We start from the raw sequence: 20,128 nt of genomic DNA, 5'->3' as shown, positions 1-20,128 counted from the left end.
ATGTGAGAGTAGGGTGAATAAATAAAATGTTATTAAATTTTATAGATTTATTGTGATTCTGAAGTTAGCCGACTTCTAATAATTTTTGGATTTTTTTAAAAACGATAAATTTGAGAAAAAAAATACTCCAAAAAATTACACCTATATTTTTTAAAATTTTCCACATGTGAATATTTTTAGTTTTTTTTTATTTAAATTAAATTGTTCAAAAAAAAATTCTAAAATTGTTAATTTCTGCCAACTTCAGGATCATAACTTATTATCATTTTTTTTTTTTTGTGTAGAGAAATGTCCAAACTGACTTTGGTCAACATATAAACATTTTTAAGTAGAAAAATTTTCATAGAATTGTTGTGTCATAGAGATATTCAGAATAGAGAAATATTAAGGGGAGTTGTATTGTTATGGAGAAATTCCATAATATAAATATTTTAACACCTAATTGTATCATAATAAAGTAAATTTTGTAGAGACTTAATTTTCACTGAGACATATGATATAGAGATACAATCAGATGCAGGTATTCATACCGTACCCGGTTACAAGCGTGTCTTGCAGATCTCTACCATTATCACTCTACCAACATACAACTCTCTTAAATAGATTTCTATGCGAAAATATCAATACTAAATATATTTATGTTGCAAAATAATTCTATGTAAACTTATTCTATTAAGTATAAATATATGCGAAAATAATTCATGTCCAAAATATCTCTATCTTATATATCTCTATGAAAATTAAGTCTCTACAAAATTTACTATAATATGACAGAATTAGGTCTTAACATATTTATATTATGGAATTTCTCCATAACTATACAACTCTTCGTAATATTTCTATATTCTGCATATGCACTCTATGACACAACAATTCTATGAAAAAATTTTTCTATTTAAAAATTTTTCTATGTTGACCAAAGTCAGTTTCAACATTTCTCTCATAAAAAAAAAAACTAAGTTTTACGAATGATTTTGTGTCTTACCACCAGCAATCGCGTGGCGCTACCATAAAATTCCAACAACAACACAATAATAATGATAATGATTTAAGTGTTTATAATTTTTTCTTTTTAAATGACATTAAATTTGAATCCTGACTTTGTCAGTATTTTATTATAATTTCAAATTTAATGAATGAATTAATTTTTTTTTATTCAGGGCTCTTACATGGGTTACGCATTTAAAAGTGTAAGCTACTGTCCGACATGTTTTTTAAGCCACGCCTCCGTGTCAGTTCCTAATTTCCAAAGTTGTTAGACACCTTCTGAGAAAGTTGGCAATTCCATAAGTTGACGGAAAGTTACCTTTAATTTTTTCAGAAGCCTGCCTTCGAATTGCGGCTCCTCACTGGCGCCAACTTTCTTAGAAAGTTGGCGGTAACCTGTAGCCTAAAGTTGCAAAAGCTAGAGTTGTCGTCAAGATCGTCGCAAACTACCCTGATAGCCACACTTTAAATATTATTGCATAGCAAGTTCTGCAGTGAAACATTTTCGGCTAACTTAATGACAAGTTTCTGGTAAGCCTTGGCTGGATAATGCACGCAAGTTGATGCGAATCTATTGCCGTCATTTGAATGTAATTTGACAGAAAAACTTGCCGTCAATTTGAAGTGAAACTTTCAATCAACTTAACGTCATCAAAATGTCAAAAGTTTCATTTCAATTTCTGAGCAGAAAATCTGGTTTCCTGGGAGCAAATTTATGCGTGAAAATGTCTACAATTTGACGGTGAAAAATACCTTACAATTTTTCACGTCAAATTAACAATAAATTGATATAAAAATTGGCCTGAAAATCGATGACAAATTTTTTCTAGTCAAATTTCGAAGTGAATTTGCATTCTAAATCGGGTAGTAAATTTAAGTCAAATTGTATAGCAAGTTGTATATAAATTGTCGTCAAAAACGGAAAAGTCCGAAATTGAAGGAAATTTGACGAGAAATTCAAAGAAACTTTTGTAAGTAAATTTTTGCTAAAGCAAACTGTCCCTAATAGCCATTTTAGCTTGAAATTGCCAGTAATTTTATGTTGAAATTGCCTGAAATCTGCTGCCCAAAATTTGCAGACAATTTGACAGCAAAAGTTGAAAAAAGAATTTTACGTTTATCCTGATAGCTACCCTAACCGTAAGTTAACTACAAGCTACTGCAGTATTCTAAAGGTAACTTAAAGGAAAGTGTTGGACCCACACGAAAAAATATATATGTGACATATATGCATCAATGTATCGGCTATATGGGACATATATATTATTTATATATTTTTTTGTGCGGGGAAAGCAAGCAGGTTACCTTTAAGTTGACAGTAAATTGTTTGTTAAGTTGAATTCAATTTGACTACAAGTATTACTGTCAGACAATGACGCTAAGTTGATTAAAAGTTTCACTTCAAATTGACGGCAAGTTTTTCTGTCAAGTTACGTTCAAGCTACTGCCGTATTCTGAAGCTAACTGATAGGAAAGTAATATCCAGCCAAGGTTTGAAAAATTTGAAATCTGGGTAAAAGGAATCTATGTTAACGGATGCCTAGGCATATTTTTTATTTTCTCTATAAATTTTAAAAACTAACATTTAATTTTCTTAATTTTTTATTCTTTAGTATAAATAATGTAAATAATATAGCGTAAAAAATAATTCTTCAGTCTTCAGTAAATTTATCACTTGATCCGGATGAACTACACCTGGAATATCGTAGCGCCAACGTCCAAGTTTGCCAGCCTTGGCCCAAGAGTCAATTTAAAATTTTTTTTCTTTCAAATCAGCTAATTTTTTTTTTTAATTATTCAAAAATAGTTATTTATTTGCCATTTAGTGAATTTTTTCCAAAAAATAATGACAGGGTCTTGTAGGGAATTTATTCATGATGATGATCAAAGCCAAAAGATCATTTTCTGTTTGAAGGCTGATATCTCTGCGACAAATCGTCCTACGAGGTTAAAAAAAAAACCCAAATTGAAGCTGAATAAATTTGCTAAACGAGATATGCATTCGTTTAGTTGAAAGAATTTTTCCGCGGTCCGTAGGCTCTTCGGAAAAAAAAAAAAAATTTAGAAATTTTTTGTCTCGCGGTATTTCTCATGTTTGCGCAATAACTGGAGCTTTTAAACAATTTTGAAAAAAATGCACTAAAACTAGAGATTTGAAGCTATAAAATGCTTTTTTTTAAATCTCAATACAATTATTTTTTACCAAGTTACAGCCTTCCAAAAATCACTAAAAAATTTATAAAATTTTTCTGCTCCTTTAATTTTTTGCATCAGTGTATCAAACTTATATAGTCAATAACAAATGAAGCACTATAAACTCATTGATTGACGAATATTTAAATTTAAATCATATAAATGCAACCAGGTGTGAAAAAATAATTTTCAACGAAATTATTGTGACTATTAAATTATAAAATAATAGATTTATTTATTGTCGCTGCTTAATTAAGGAAAATTATAAAAAAATATATGTGACAATAAAGAAGGACTTTACTTATAACAATAGATATAACAGTTGTTTAATTAATAATTTTGACAACATAATTGTACTATATTTTTGATAACTTTATTTAATTCTTGAGGTTTTATTTGATACTTTTATTTTTTTCAAGTTTTATTGATTACATCTTTCATTGGATTGTATAGCTTTACTTAGTACGTGCAACTGAAATAAACATTAAATGTGAACAACAAATTTTAATTATTTATGAAGTTTGGTTTTTTATTTTTTATCTTATCATTATTTAATTTGTATTTTAATGTAGATAAAACCTAATATGTCGTGTCAATAATTCCAAAAGGACATATTTATCTTATACGCCCTTTTGGCTTTAGTCATAAAGTCCAAAAGAGTCTATCAATGTTTTTTTTGTTATTATCAATCATAGTGTAGACTTATTGTAAAGTGAAAAATCAAAAAAAATACTTTGAATACCAAAAGGGTTTATAATTCAAGTTATTCGTCTTATTTGTTTTAGTCATTAAATTTAAAGCCAAAAAGGCGTATAAATTTTTAATTTGGTTTATTAAATAAATAATTAATACTCAGTTACATTAAATATTTTAAGTCTTTATTGATAAAATTTAATGTTTCTTTTTTAAAACAAAGAATCAAAAAGTTTATTTGGGTCAAGAAGCAAAATCAAATTTTTACACATTCGTTATTACTGTCATTAAAATTTTATATCACTTTTAAAGTAAAAAAAAAAAAATAAATAATTGAACTTATTAATCCTATCATTAAAATTAAAATGTTCATAAAAGCGGTGAAATTTGCTTGGGATTGCTTCTGATGAACAAAAATACTCCCAGTCCATATATTTTACCCTAGAAATTGGTACCATTACAAAGATTATCAATAACTATGTCAGTTTCGAATCTCTTTTTAAAAATTAATTTTTCTTTATTTAATATTTAAATACTTTTTTAATTTTCTTCGTTATCGAATTTCCGAATGGTCTTATCTATGAATTACTTCATTATCGACAGTCTTTTTTATCTGTGGATTATTGAGTAAAGATGTCTTTGAATATAGAGGACTTTGAGTAAACATAATATACAATCAGCTGCGGGTATTCATACCGTACCCGGTTACAAGCGTGTCTTGCAGATCTCTACCATTATCACTCTACCAACATACAACTCTCTTAAATAGATTTCTATGCGAAAATATCAATACTAAATATATTTATGTTGCAAAATAATTCTATGTAAAATTATCTCTATGTAAACTTATTCTATTAAGTATAAATACATGCGAAAATAATTCATGTCCAAAATATCTCTATATTATATATCTCTATGAAAATTAAGTCTCTACAAAATTTACTATAATATGACAGAATTATGTGTTAACATATTTATATTATGGAATTTCTCCATAACTATACAACTCTCCTTAATATTTCTCTATTCTGCATATCTCTATGACACAAAAATTCTATGAAAAAATTTTTCTATTTAAAAATTTTTCTATGTTGACAAAAGTCAGTTTCATAACATCTCTCAGCAAAAAAAAAACTAAGTTTTACGAATGATTTTGTGTCTTACCACCAGCAATCGCGTGGCGCTACCATAAACTTCCAACAACAATACAATAATAATGATAATGATTTAAGTAATTATAATTTTTTCTTTTTAAATGTCATTAAATTTGAAATTATAATAAAATATTGACAAAGTCAGGATTCAAATGAAATTATAATAAAATACTGACAAAGTCAGGATTCAAATTTAATGACATTTAAAAAGAAAAAATTATAATTACTTAAATCATTATCATTATTATTGTATTGTTGTTGGAATTTTATGGTAGCGCCACGCGATTGCTGGTGGTAAGACACAAAATCATTCGTAAAACTTAGTTTTTTTTTTGCTGAGAGATGTTATGAAACTGACTTTTGTCAACATAGAAAAATTTTTAAATAGAAAAATTTTTTCATAGAATTTTTGTGTCATAGAGATATGCAGAATAGAGAAATATTAAGGAGAGTTGTATAGTTATGGAGAAATTCCATAATATAAATATGTTAACACATAATTCTGTCATATTATAGTAAATTTTGTAGAGACTTAATTTTCATAGAGATATATAATATAGAGATATTTTGGACATGAATTATTTTCGCATGTATTTATACTTAATAGAATAAGTTTACATAGAGATAATTTTACATAGAATTATTTTGCAACATAAATATATTTAGTATTGATATTTTCGCATAGAAATCTATTTAAGAGAGTTGTATGTTGGTAGAGTGATAATGGTAGAGATCTGCAAGACACGCTTGTAACCGGGTACGGTATGAATACGCGCAGCTGATTGTAGATGAGATGTTTACAAAAATTTAGTGGAGTACAGTTGTCATTGAATATAGTTGTCACTGAATATAGATGTCGTCTTTGTGCTTGAGTAAAGAAATTTTGAGTAGAGTTGAGTATTCGCCAAAAAAATAACATCATCGGTTACTTGTGGTTTTTGAATGTTGTGCTTATTCTAACCTAAAAAGTAAATGTAAAAGATCGCGATAAGTCGGCAAAGAAAATAAATACAATTTTTTAATAATTAACACTGACATAAAATTTGTATATTAGATTTTACAATCACAAATAACCTCATCTGAAATAATCTTAATTGATACAATGAGTGAATTTAAGTTACATACGCTAATAAGTGATTTAATTGTAGTATTAGAATCTTCACACAGTCCAGAAAAATTTATTGAAAACATTCCATTAAATGCTATTACATTAGAAAATATTCCATCTAAAAATTCAATCTGTTATTTAGAGAAAAATTCAGTAACTAATGAATTGTTTTTGAAAAAATATAATGAATTGAAAGGAAAGAAAATTGACGGCTTAGGTTCATTTATTCAAGTATTATATCACATATCATTAGACAAATCATTAAAAAATTATTTAGCAAAATACAGAATTAAAAATAATTTAAAGCTTCCATCATCATTTACAATAACTAATGATGATTTACCTACAATACATAAAAATATATTAAAAGCAGCGAATGAACGTGAGAAACAAGCAACAAAAAAAATGCATGGGTTCAACAGACCAACTGAAACGTCTGTCATTAAATACAACTGGTGTTCTGAACGCCCTAAAATAACGTGGGATTATTATTCAGATATAAAACTGAATCCTTATCTAAGAGTAGTGCCGGCTGTTTCTCAGGAAACTATATTAATCTGGGATTTGTTAAATTGTTTAAAAGGAATTGACGGTAACTATATCGTATCAGAACCATTAAGTGATATTAATGATAGACGTACATTTACTATTTCAACTGATGTTAGTACACCGTACAAGCAGTTAGTACAACAAATTTTACCTCTTGCTTCTTGTTACTCAACGACTATCAGATTTGTTGAAGATAAAATCCTACCCAACGATGGTCAAGTAAACCATGCGCTGCGAGGTGCGATGAATTATGTACTGAAGGATTATTTATTATTTATTGTTCAGTTGGAAATGGAACATTTGCGACATAAATTAAATTTACAAAATTTATGGTTTTACATTCAACCGATAATGAGTACGATGTCGATACTTGCCCAGATGACAACAATTCTTTCAAAGGTAACTTAAAATTCAATTCTTTCAACTATTAAATTAATATCTATCCATTCTCTTAGGCTCAAGCTAAAGGTGGCAAAGTATTGAGTTTACTTTATGAGCAAATTAACAATATGAGTGGTGAAGCAAAGTGTAAAGAGCTTGGCTTATTTTTAATTGAATCAGCAAGTTTGCCATACATGCAAATATTAGAAAAATGGGTCTACAAAGGAGTCATTTGTGATCCATACCAAGAGGTAATATATATTTTTATCAAGTACTTGGGCTACGAGTGATAGTGTCAAATTAGCTTGATTTACGCCGCTGAATGAGTGAAAGTTTTTATTCTCATTGAATATTTTGACTTCAGAAAATATTAAGAAGTAATAATAAAAATTGATTAACAAAAAAAAAAAAAAATAATGATAAAACTTGAAATTGAAGATAACGATAATTTTTTGTTTACTCCGTGTAAACAATTTATTGTGGACTAGCCCATCACCAGATCTGGATCGATTCTTTACGAAAATTTTACAAAGGCAAAAAAAATATTTTGGGAGAGGGGGATCTCTTTTGAATTGATTTTTTGGGGGCCCTTGCGGATCCTAATTACGGTAAATAATCGTAATTTACGAGAATTGGAAGAATTACGGTAAAATATCGTAATTTGCAGTATCTGGCCGTAAAGGTGGGTTAATTCACCGTAAATTTGCGGCAATCTCGTGGGATTTTACGGTAAAAGTGTGGTATTGTACCGCAAATTTGCAGTAACATTGCGGTATTTCACCGTAATTCTTTCGAATTCCGCAAATTACGGTAAAAATGTTACGAATAGCAGTTAACTACCGTGATTTGCCGTATCATAATGGAAATCGTATTACCGTAAAATGCGGCAAATTTGCAGTAACATACCGTTTTTAGCGATAAAATACGGTAATTTACAGTAATTCGTATCCGTTAAGGAGGTATTTAAATCAGAATTAAAATTGAATTTCTCCCTAATAATTTCCTTCAAAATCCAAGCATCGGTGTTCTTTGCTGGATTGATACAGTAAATATTTTTGTTATTTAGTTTTTCGTAGAGGACAATGAATTAATCCAACGTGAAGAGTTACCAATGGATTACTCTGCTGATTATTGGGAAAAGCGCTATACAATGAAATCTGAAAGAATACCTAGTTTTCTTAATCAACATGCTCATACAATATTGCGTACTGGGAAGTATTTCAATGTTATTCGTCAATGTGGAAAAATGATAAAATGGATAAAGCAAGAACCACTAATTTATCATTATAGAGATCAGAAATTGATATTTACTATTGATCAAGCCTATAACGAAGCAGCCCGCACCTTGTTAGAAGTACTAATTCATGAAAATGATTTGATGGGCCGTTTAAAAAGTGTTAAAAATTATTTTTTATTATCACAAGGAGATTTCGTAGTACAATTTTTGAATTTATGTGAAAATGAATTGAGTAAAAATATGTATGATATTGTCATTCATCGATTAGCTTCGTTATTAGAAGTTTCATTGAGAACGTCAACGGCTGATTTAGATCCTTATAAAGATGATCTTAAGCCTGAACTTTTACCTTATGATTTGCAATTTCAGATGTTTCGTATTTTGTCAATTCAAACAAGTGATGAAAAAGGTAATATAGTAAAAAAAACTAAAATAATACCTGATCGGTTTGTCCTTTTTCTTTGTTTTGTAAGAAAAACTAATTTTTTCTCTTTTAGAATTCGCATTTCAAGCAGGAAAACGATTGGATGGTATTGAAGCGTTTGCATTTAATTATGATGTGAAGTGGCCAGTGTCTTTAGTGATTAATAGAAAAGCAATAGCATGTTATCAAATGTTATTCCGTCATTTATTTAGTTGCAAACATATTGAAAGACTTTTATGCAGGTAACTTTCATTACTGAAACTATTAAACAGCAACAACTTAGATATTTTCATTTTAAATTGACAGAGTATGGATTAGTAATAAAATAGCCAAAACATTTACCCACACTGCAGCAATGGCTTATCGGCAAGCGTTTTCGTTGCGACACCGTATGTTAGATTGCATTCAACATTTAGAATATTATATGATGGTTGAAGTTATTGAACCGAACTGGCAAACATTCATTAGTAAAATGAGCAAAGTAAGTCCTTTTATGTGCAATCAATATTTAAATTTAAATTTCGTATATTCAAATATGTATTAGAATTTTTATGAACTTTTTGTACATGAACTTTTCGACAATCCTCAATTATACGCATTTAAAAATTAGGATAGTCGCGAATTTTTTCGAAATTTTATGAAAATACAACTTGCAAAATTTTATTTTAATTACATAAATAATGAAGATTTTCTGATACACTGCCTACGAAAATTAAAGCTTTTTAGTTATATTCTAATTTTATTGTAACGACAAAGAAAAAATATCTTGAAAATTTAAGCCCTTAATTTTAATTTTAAGAGGTCGAGATCTATTTTCAAAGTTTTCCCATTTAAAAAGCATGGGAATGACATCACATTTTTTCTTTTTAAATTCCTACTCAGCAGTTTTTGAGCAATCAACTCCGTTTAGGCTCGTTTTATAATGCTCAAAGTCTTCTTTAAAATTGCTTCAAGTGATATGGATGCATTTTCAACGATTCGAAAGTTATAAGACTTTAAACTTGAAAAACTTTTATTTGCACTAAAAAATCACAATTGATGGCTATTATTACTCAAGCTATCGACGTTCTAGAAAAAACGTTTGTACAAATTTTGTGGTGTTCCTGCTTAAAAAATCCAATAGATTCTTATAGCTGTATGTACAAGGCCCTATACTTAACTATAGCACATCTCACAGAACTCATTTATTCTTATAAAATCTCAATGGGAATTAATGATAATCTATTGGATTCTATAAGATTTTCTAAACAGGGGTGTTGAATACTCTATAAAAAATAATTAATACCATTCTATATTTTTAATGTCATTGTTTATTTTTTTCAACTTTTTTCTTTTGAAAAGTTTTAGAATTATTTAATTAACAAATCAAACTTTCGTATTTTCGTAACATTAATTTTCATAACATCAAAAGCATTGTGATGATGATGAGAAAAAAAAATATCGAAAAAATCAATTCTTTTTTTTTTTAATTTTTTTTTTTAATTCTTTCCAATAACTAATGTTTGTAATTGAAGAAATAAGGTTTTTCGCTAAAAAAAACTTTTTGAAATCGAGGAAATGATTTAAATCCGTAGAATCGCTCATTATGCGACTTCTGGCGAGAACGATAAATTCAAAGCTTCGGAACACTAAGAAAGAAAAATCGCAACACTTTGAAATTCTCAGGGTTTCTTCGTTACACTTAGAGGTTGAAAAAAAAACCGCTGGTTTCCTTCGTTCAACCATTATATCCAAAGTTGTACCAAGATTCCCAAATATCCCTAAATATGCAAATTTTTACCTTTTTTTTAACTTCCCACTAAGAAAATTGTAAATTTTCAAAAATTCGGGAAGTTAATCTTTTCACCCCGATTTTCGAAAATCGAGTTTTCATTAGATGACGACGTTTTGAAGTCCTAGAAAGCTATTTTGACTATTTTCAGAATGATGTCCAAGTGTGTGTATGTATGTGTGTGTGTGTGTGTATATGTGTGTGTGGATGTAAGCTCTCCATATCTTTTTAATGAATTGACCGATTGAGATGGTTGAGGTGGCAATCGAAAGAGTTTGTTGGCCGTCAACTTTCCTAAAAATTTTAGATCGATCGATAAGATAGACTCTAAGATATTGAAGAAATACAAAAAAAAAAATTTTTTTTTAGTTTTTTTCAAATTTTTCAGAAACGGCTCGATCGATCGATTTCAAAATCTAATCAGCTCTGGAGCACAATAAAGCACGTCGATTGTCACCTCAAACATCTCAATCGGTTCATACGTTCAGGAGATGTCGTTGGCGAAAGAAATGGAGGAAAATGTTTTTTTTCATTTATCTTTGAAGTGACTGATTCGATCGATTCCTAACTCTAGGTGGCTCTAGAATTCAATAAAACGCATCGATTGCCGCCTCAACCATAAAAATCGGTCAATTCGTTCGTGAGATATCGTGGGAGAAAGAAATGCTAAAAAACGGTTGTTTCGAAAACAATGGCATACCAAAGTATTTTCGAGCTTCTTGAGCTCGAAAACAGCGGGAAATTTTAGGGCTGGCCCGCAGGGTCAACCGATAGACCGATATTTTTCATCAAAAGCCACTATTTTTATCATATAGAGGATGTTTTGCAGTTTTTATACCCCTACTTCCGTTCCCTGTACTACCAATATGTCCCGAGTTATTGATTGTCAAAATCAAAATGAACTTTTTTGCTTTGATCAATGATAACCCCGCACCAAATCGTTGTAGAGACTTTTTAAGGGTAAAAGAGCTCTAAGGTTACATTATTAAAAAGAGTTTCTAAAAGCTCATAGGTCATTTTGAAGACGAGAAAAAATTTGGAAATTTTTTGTTGTTGTGGTTTTCTTAGGATTACTCCGGAACCGTGCATGATAAAAAAATTCGAAGTCTAGATCTGAAAACTAGAAACTTAAAGCTACAATTTGCTTTTTTTATTTTTCTGTACGACTACTTTCCGCCGAGTTACACCATGGTGAAAATCGCTTAAAAATTTACAATTTTTTTTATACCCTTTACTTTCTGCGACCAGTGTATATAATAACTTACATATAATTAGACCTAAAAATTGACAAGGCCTAGTTGTATACAATCATATATAAGTTATATAATCATGTATAAGTTATATATAATTAGATATAATCAGGCATGGACGCATATAGTCATTCATAAAATCATTTGTGACCGGGATTTGGTAATTATTACAACATCATGATCGGGAGATAACTAGAACCTGGTGGCTGCCTACGGTAACTGGACAACGAGGGATAATTTTACATCTTCTTACACCAATTGGAAATTGCCACGAGGCAAAGTTGCAGGACGCATGCGCTAGTCTGGAGTACGAGGTAGTAACTGACTCGCCGAGGGGCAGAACGGACAATTCTGAGTGAACAGCAGTACAGCTCACATCGCTTTCTATTATTGAAATTGCCATCACGCCTATACATTTTCTACTCGATATCTTTTAATTAATCTTGGGGAAGCAGTCTACGTCAATCCAACAACTGGTGGAAGTCATTTTGAGTCCAGGAAAACCTGTGGAGTTTGTTTGAGTGGAGTTTTGGTTTGGTTGGAGTTTATTTGGGAAATTGGAATTTTGTCACAAACGGAAACCTGGAGATGTGGTCCTGGGCTGATCTAGACGCTAAACGCGCAAAGATGGCTGAATCACTAGACGTAGGTGTTTTCCATTAATAAAGTTTTATCTAAATTAATTCTTACTCTGGTAAGATTGAATATTATTATTTGGATTATATAAATTAAATTTATTATAAATAATTAGTCTCAGTTGGAGAGCATAAAATAAATTGGACGTTTTTATAAAGTCGAGAGTGAAAATCTATTACAATATTGTAACTAAAAATTATCAAGTTAATTCAAGATAAATTGTAAAGTCAAGTCAGTGTTCTGTGCCCGCCATTTTGGCGTCAGTAAATCATCAAGATCAACTTCACTCTCACTAGCTTGTGTCGTTAATTATTGTCGTGGTTTTATTTAATTATTTATTGTAAAGTGGGGTCTGTTGTCTGGGTAAATTGGTTAAATAAAATTGTCATTTATTTCTATATATATATCACCTATACATGTCTCTTATTTTATAAGCTTCCTATACTCCCAGGATTTCTAAATATTCCTTGTGACCAGGATCAGGTATTCCCCACCCTGTAGAAGAGCTAGTCACACAAAATAGTTGATTTATCAACTAAATCTAATCTTGGCTTCCTGGACAGGGGGTCACACCATGGACTGGGGGTCTCGGTTATACATTTAAAATATCTGTAAATTATTAATTAAGTTATTGATTTGGGATTTGTGTGACACACACAAACACACACACACACACACACACACACACACACACACACACACACACACACACTCACACACACACACTCACACACACACACACACACACACACACACACACACACACACACACACACACACACACACACACACACACACACACACACACACACACACACACACACACACACACACACACACACACACACACACACACACACACACACACACACATATATATATATACATACATACAGGCAGACACTCGGGCATCCTTCTGAAAATAGTCAAAATAGCTTCCTAGGACCTCAAAACGTCGACATCTGATGAAAACTCGATTTTCAAAAATCGGGGTGAAACCAATAACTTCCCGAATTTTTGAAATTTAACAGTTTTCTTAGCGGGAAGTTGAAAGAATTTCAGAAAGTATTGTATGCTATTTAGACTGTATCCACTACTCTCTGGATAGTACTGAGTACTATCCCAGGCAGTAACCAATAACATCTCTTATAGTACGCTCTTGGATAGTAGTCAGTCGCATTTGTAAAGTAATGAGTACTCTGCCAGAAAGTATAGGTGCATTTCCAAGATATTACAAGATACTATCTGCAGATAGCACGTGTGTTGATCTGTAGATGTCAGCTGTTACTAGGTAAGACAGGACTGTATACTATCTAAGATAGTAGTCGGTACTTTCTGAAATAGTTTTCAGGAACATCCGAGACAGTAAAAGTGGGTTTATTAGTTTCGTTACCATTTTTAACCTCATTACTTGAATTGATTGATATAACACACTGAAAGAACAATTTATTTGAGCCAACTAAATAGATTTATTTGAATGAAAAAAATGATTTTTTTCATTCAAATATATATTTGTTTATAGTTAAAAACTCTTGGTTGAAAAAAATTCTACTCCGGCTGGTTGCGCTACAGTGCTACCACCCAAATACAGATTTGTTAACTATAAACAAATCATTATTTTATTCAAATGAACCATATCTTTGTCTCAAATAGATACTGATTGGGTCCATTCAAATATGGAATTCATTTGCCTGAAACAAATCTCATTTAGCTCAAATAAATTGTAATCTCAGTGCAGTGATATGATAATTTTCGTTATTTATAGTAAATTTTGTGAATGATTGGTTCAGTCGTTTCGACGATATTTGCAAAAAACCGTTTTTTACTATTTCTTTCGTCAACAATATCTTTCGAACGGATTATCTGATTGAGACGTTCTTGGCGGCAATCGAATAATTTTATCGAGTTCTAGAGCTGATTAGATTTTTTAATTGATCGATTCGATAGTTTCCGAAATATTCACGAAAAACGAAAAAAAACGATTTTTTTTCATTCTTTCGTCGACGATATCTCTCAAACGGATTATCCGATTAAGATAGGTAAGGTGGCAATTGGCGCGTTTTATTGAGGTCTAGAGCTGATAAAATTTTGAGAATGATTAGTTTAGTCGTTTCGACGATATTTGCAAAAAACCGTTTTCTACTGTTTCTTTCATCGACGATATCTTTTGAACGGATTATCTGATTGAGACGTTCTTGATGGCAATCGAAAGCTTTTAACGAGTTCTAGAGCTGATTAGATTTTGGAATTGATCGATCCAACAGTTTTCACAATATCCAAAAAAAAAAACAAAAAAAACAAATTTTTTTTTTTCGTATTTCCTAAATATCTCAGAGTTTATTTGACTAAATGGTCTAAAATTTTTTTGAAAATCCAAGGTTCGAAGATATCTTTCGAATCCTGCAAGAACCATCTAAATCGGTTCATTCATCAAAAAGTTATGAGAGGTTTACATCGACACACACACACACACACACACACACACACACACACACACACACACACACACACACACACACACACGCGCACACACACACACACACACGCACACACACACACACACACACACACACACACACACACACATACATACATACATCGCTCTGAAAATGTCAGAATAGCATCCTAGCACCTTCAAATGTCGACATATGATTAAAATCCGGTTTTTGAAAATCGGGGTAAAACCACAATAACTTCCCGAATTTTTTGAAAATCGTCGATTTTCTCAGCGGGAAGTTGAAAAAAATAAATGAAATAGAAAAACTAGAATTTTTTGTTACAATTGCAGCACCTCTTCCCTATCAGTGTTGCAAAAATCTTAATGTAAAAAATAATGCAACCCCTTTTTTTTTTATTTTTAATGGTAATGGAGTTTTTATTCATTGCTCGTTAAAAAATGAATAAGTAATGTAGAGCAATACATTACTCATTAAAAAGTTAATGGGTAATGCAAACAAATACTTTACTCATTAAATAATAAGTAATGAGTATTGATGGGCCACACATTATTCATTAACAAATAAATGTGTAATGGGAAAAATTACACATTAATCAATATAAAAAAGTTTAAGTGTAGATTCATGGACCTCTAGAACTTTTCAGCAGATCAAGATGCCCGGGAAAAAATGATCAGACCTGATCAGACATGAACAGGCATGAGTCTTTAGGCCTGATCAGACATGAAAAATGACCATGCCTGACCAGGCCTGATCAGGCATGTTCAAGCCTGATCAGGTATGTTCATGTCTGTTCATGCCCACCCGGGTAAAAAAATTATATATAAAAAATGGCCCTATATAATTATATGTAATTATGTATAACTATATTCAATTATACATGTATATAATTATTGCTATAAAAATACAAAAAATAATAAATTCGGGCGTGTGCAGGATTTGAACCGTGGACCTTGCGCTCGAAAGTGTAACTCGCTACCCACTGACCTAAGAGATTTAGTTGAAAAGTAAGTTTCGTATGAACTTCAAGTAATAAAAATCTTATACGTGATAGATTCTTGGTCAACAAAATTTTAGATCTATGAGCAGACATGAATAGCCATGAACAGACATGAACATATATGACTAGGCATGAACAGGCATGGACAGGTATGATCAGGCATGAGCGTATTTAACGCTTCAGACATGACCAGGCATGAACAGGCATGATCAGACCTGACTGTATTTAACGCTTCAGACATGAACAGGCATGATCAGGCCTGATCATGTCTAATTTCAGGCCTAATCATACATGAACAGGCATGATCAGGTCTAATTTCAGGCCTGATCATACATGAACAGGCATGGTCAGGTCTGATCATTTTTTCCCGGGTGGTCATTATATACCTGAAAATTACACATGTTGTAAAAAATTTGAGAAGTGATTTGTGGAATGAATGCGGAGTGGATGCTGAGTTGATGATTTTCACATAATTTAACTTCCCTGCAGTGACATATACTCTGGACATAATTTCTTCAAAATTGTTAATAAAATAAATTCTGCGAAGTGAAATTTTTTGTCAGTTATTATCTGTTTAATTTACACTGCTAAAAAATCCAACTTGATCCACTAGAAGGAATCTTAAACTAAGAAAACCATTTCAAATGAATTATTGTTCTTGAGTCAAGAGAACAAATTCTTGAACCAAGAAAAATTTACTCAGATTTAGAATAATTTCGTGACTTAAGAATTCGTTCTGTTGACTCAAGAACATCAATTCATTTGAAATGGTTTTCTTAGATTAGTTTAGATTAGATTAAATTCACTTCATGTATGCCAAGCCTACTGGTCAGATGGCAAATTTCCAGAAGTATATAAATAAATAATGATACATTTCTTAGTTTAAGATTTTTCATCGAGAATAAAATTGAATTTTCGAGCAGTGTAGACTGAGGTATATCACATATAGAAAACAATTTGTTTGAATATACTGTAAATAATTACAATTTTTTTTCCACTATCAAATCGTTCTGTTCACATCTTAAATAAGCACAAATATTACCAATTTTTTTTAAATTTCTTATCAATTGGAAATAATTTCTCGTGAAAGATTCAAAAACTTTACACTGATTCGATCAAAAAATTTTTTTGCATGGAATAACTTAAAAAAAAAGTTATTTTTTCACCTCCGGGCGGAAAGCGTCAACTTTCGTCCCGCTGTGCAAAACGAAGTTGCCGCTTTCCGCCTCCGTCGAAGAGAAAAATAGTATACACTCCTCGGGAAGTAAATAAGAAATGTCTCAGGTCACATGTTTGTTGACCTCGGCTTCGCCTCGGCCAACAATTACATGTGACCTGAGACATTTCTTATTTACTTCCCGAGGAGTGTAATGTACTATTTCTAAATTTGCTCTTAGTTATTCGTTAAGAAGTAATTTTTTCCAGTTCAAATGTCGATAAAAACGCAATTTTATAGAATGTTATGGTAATTTTCCAAAAAAATCATGTTTCACTCATTTCAGAAAGTACTCCATTTTGCCCGCAGAAAATACAAAAACTTTATAATTGAATATAATTTTTTAATTTTTTTTTTCAACCAACAATTTTCGTAAGTTCAATGAAAATGTCAGAAGTTGAAAAAAATAAAGTAGATCTACATAAGGTAGATATAATGTGCATACGAATTTCGGCGCTAAATAAAGCACAATATTGTTTGAGATATACATAGATTACATAGATGAAAACGAATTTTTTAGGCTAAAGGAAACTCGTGATGTACCTAGATCAACTCTATCTACGAACATCTATGTATATCTCCGTAAATCTAACAAATGGCGCGAGAGATAGGCGTAGATCTACGTAGACGTGAAAAATTTTCTCCCGGGTTCTGATTACTTTAAAATCATGAACCTCTTAAAACAAACAAACGTTTGAAAATAAGATTTTTAAAACAATTCCATAACGAATGTTAGAGTAAGCTTTCATTGAATAAAGAGTAAGATGAACAATTTTCCGGTTTTGAGATATAGATGAGTATTTAACTCAAAGCTTATTCGAAAAGCTTTCAGTGAGATTTACAGTAACTCGACAATTTATGCTAATCAAAAGTTAGTCCAAGAAAAAGTGGAAGAAGTACAATTTTTTGACATTTTGAAAATTTAAAAATGCTCTTATTTCTATTATAATTCTATATTGTGTATAAATATAACCATACATAAACTTCTAAACCAACTATATTTTCTGAATCAGTTCGATTATCTCAGTTAAGAATCAGAAAATAGTAAATTTTTCAAAATATTCGTCATGGCGACAAATACAATAGTTAGAATTTTTTATTCGAAAATTGTACTCAAAAACGAAAAAAATAGGAGAAAAAAATTGTTATTATTTGGTTTATTTTCAACCAAACTGTCAGCAATAAAAGAAATATCCCGCAGATTTTATTTTAAGTCAGCTTTTGAATAATTTTAAGTCTATTCTTATGATACTGGTTATAGCTATTTTTAAAAAACTCCTTCGTCATTAAGCAAAACTCCTTTATAATTAAGCAATGGGGAAACAAGTGCATTACCCATTAATAAATAAAAAAATAATGAGCAATGAGGGAGGAGTACATTACTCATTAATAGATAAAATATTAATGGACAAGTTCAAAATATTCATTATAAAATAAAATGAGTATTGTAAGATGGAATACATTACTCATTAAAATAATGTATTGGAAAATTATTTTATTTTTCATTAAAAAAAAATCACTGAGTAATGAACATTGAATTCACTTCTCATTACAATGGTAATGAGTAATGAAATTGTAATGCACTAAAAAAAGTAATGCATTTTTTGCAACTCTGATTATTTATCAACAAAAAAATTTTCATCTTACCCTGAATAATTCATAATAATAACTAAATATTTTTCATCGGTATAAAAACATTTTATTTGTGGGTAAGCTCTCCGAAACTTCGGAATTATAAAAAAACAAATTTCTAAATTACATTTCATGCTAATAAAAGTAGTGGTATAGCACACAAAGTCTCGGGCCCTGATAATTACATATGGTTATATATAATGAGATATAGTTGGATCCTGTCAATGTTTGGATGTAATTATATCTAACCGTTTAGATATAATTATATATAGTTGGATATCATCATTTTCCCTCGGGTAATGCTGGGATTATTAGAATATAATTATTAGATTACTAAAATTATTATTTAAATATTCACATACTTACATTTCAATCAGCCATCTTTACTCAATTGTAATAAAATGAATTAATTAACTTATTAACTTATCTATTTAACTTATTTTTATTAAAAATAAAACTAAATAAATAAAACGATACGTGATGCTCGCACATATAGGAGAAGGAGGAGGGGTAAAAGGGCGTAGGGTAGGCAAAACGGGGTACCCCCAAAATTTTATAAAAAAAAAATTTATGTTTTAAATGGTTTTTAAACATTTCAAAATCACTTTTGTAAATATAATTGATCGTTATTTAGATTTTTTTTTGTTAAACTTTTTTAAAAATCATTGGTCATTTGAAAAACAATAGTAAGTTTTGTTTTATTATGAAAACTATTAAAAATTTGTTTTTCTTGTTTTGTATCTAATAATCATGTAAAATATAATTTTTCTTCATGTAATTTACTTAAAAAAAAATTTAACCAAATTCATTTAAAATCCAGAATTTTTTTTTTTTTTTTAGTGGGTACCCCATTTTGCCCACGAAAATGAAAATTTTTTTTTTCAACGGTAACTTAAAAATAGTTATAAAAAAAACAAAAGTCATTAATTTAACAAACATGTATTTTAAAAGTAACACATGTACATAAAAAATATCTTACCTATTTTTAAAAGTTATTTAGTTAAAATATTTTAATTTTACAGAAAAACTTATAATTTTAAACATTATTTACAACAAAAAAAAAATTTTTTTTTTAATATTTTTAAACATCTAAGTTTGTTTGCTTAAATCTCTAAGCAATATTACAAACTTACTAGAAAAAAATTTTGCTAAAAATCCTCAACTTAAATTTATTAATAAAACTAGTGCTAAGAAAAAAAAAAATCTATATATTGAGACAATGTGAATTGTCATCTTCTCCCTCAGCCTTGCGGTTCCCATTTTTCGCCGTCTCGTTGCCGTCTGAAACCACCTAAAGCTAGAGTCATAGTGCCATGGTCACGTGACTAATTATCACCTCAACGCATGACCGTGAGGGGAAGTGGGGAGCAAGCCTAAAAACTCAGCCCTAAGACCCTACGGTGAATGAACTTCACTTCGATCCTGGATCAATTAGCGATAA

At 30.2% G+C, this 20,128-nt stretch overlaps 1 protein-coding gene across 5 annotated transcripts in view; it reads left to right on the top strand.

The window, feature by feature from the left end:
• Positions 1-5,813: 5,813 nt before the first annotated feature.
• LOC130674446 (gamma-tubulin complex component 2-like) overlaps positions 5,814-20,128 on the top strand; it is an 87,124-nt gene continuing 72,809 nt past the window's right edge. For 2 of the 5 annotated variants that reach the window (XM_057479774.1, XM_057479771.1), the window contains exons 1-5: positions 5,818-7,083; positions 7,140-7,316; positions 8,132-8,711; positions 8,800-8,968; positions 9,033-9,207. In XM_057479774.1, the coding sequence (XP_057335757.1) occupies positions 6,130-7,083; positions 7,140-7,316; positions 8,132-8,711; positions 8,800-8,968; positions 9,033-9,207 (2,055 nt within the window). In that variant the 5' untranslated portion in view covers positions 5,818-6,129. Of the gene's footprint in view, positions 7,084-7,139; positions 7,317-8,131; positions 8,712-8,799; positions 8,969-9,032; positions 9,208-19,932; positions 20,115-20,128 lie in introns of those variants that run through there. The other 3 variants (XM_057479776.1, XM_057479775.1, XM_057479772.1) reach the window with 3 other exon arrangements.

The sequence above is a fragment of the Microplitis mediator genome, chromosome 9, assembly GCF_029852145.1.
Source record: "Microplitis mediator isolate UGA2020A chromosome 9, iyMicMedi2.1, whole genome shotgun sequence".
In the NCBI taxonomy this organism is placed as follows: Eukaryota; Metazoa; Arthropoda; class Insecta; order Hymenoptera; family Braconidae; genus Microplitis; species Microplitis mediator.
This window is presented reverse-complemented; position numbering and strand designations above follow the sequence as displayed.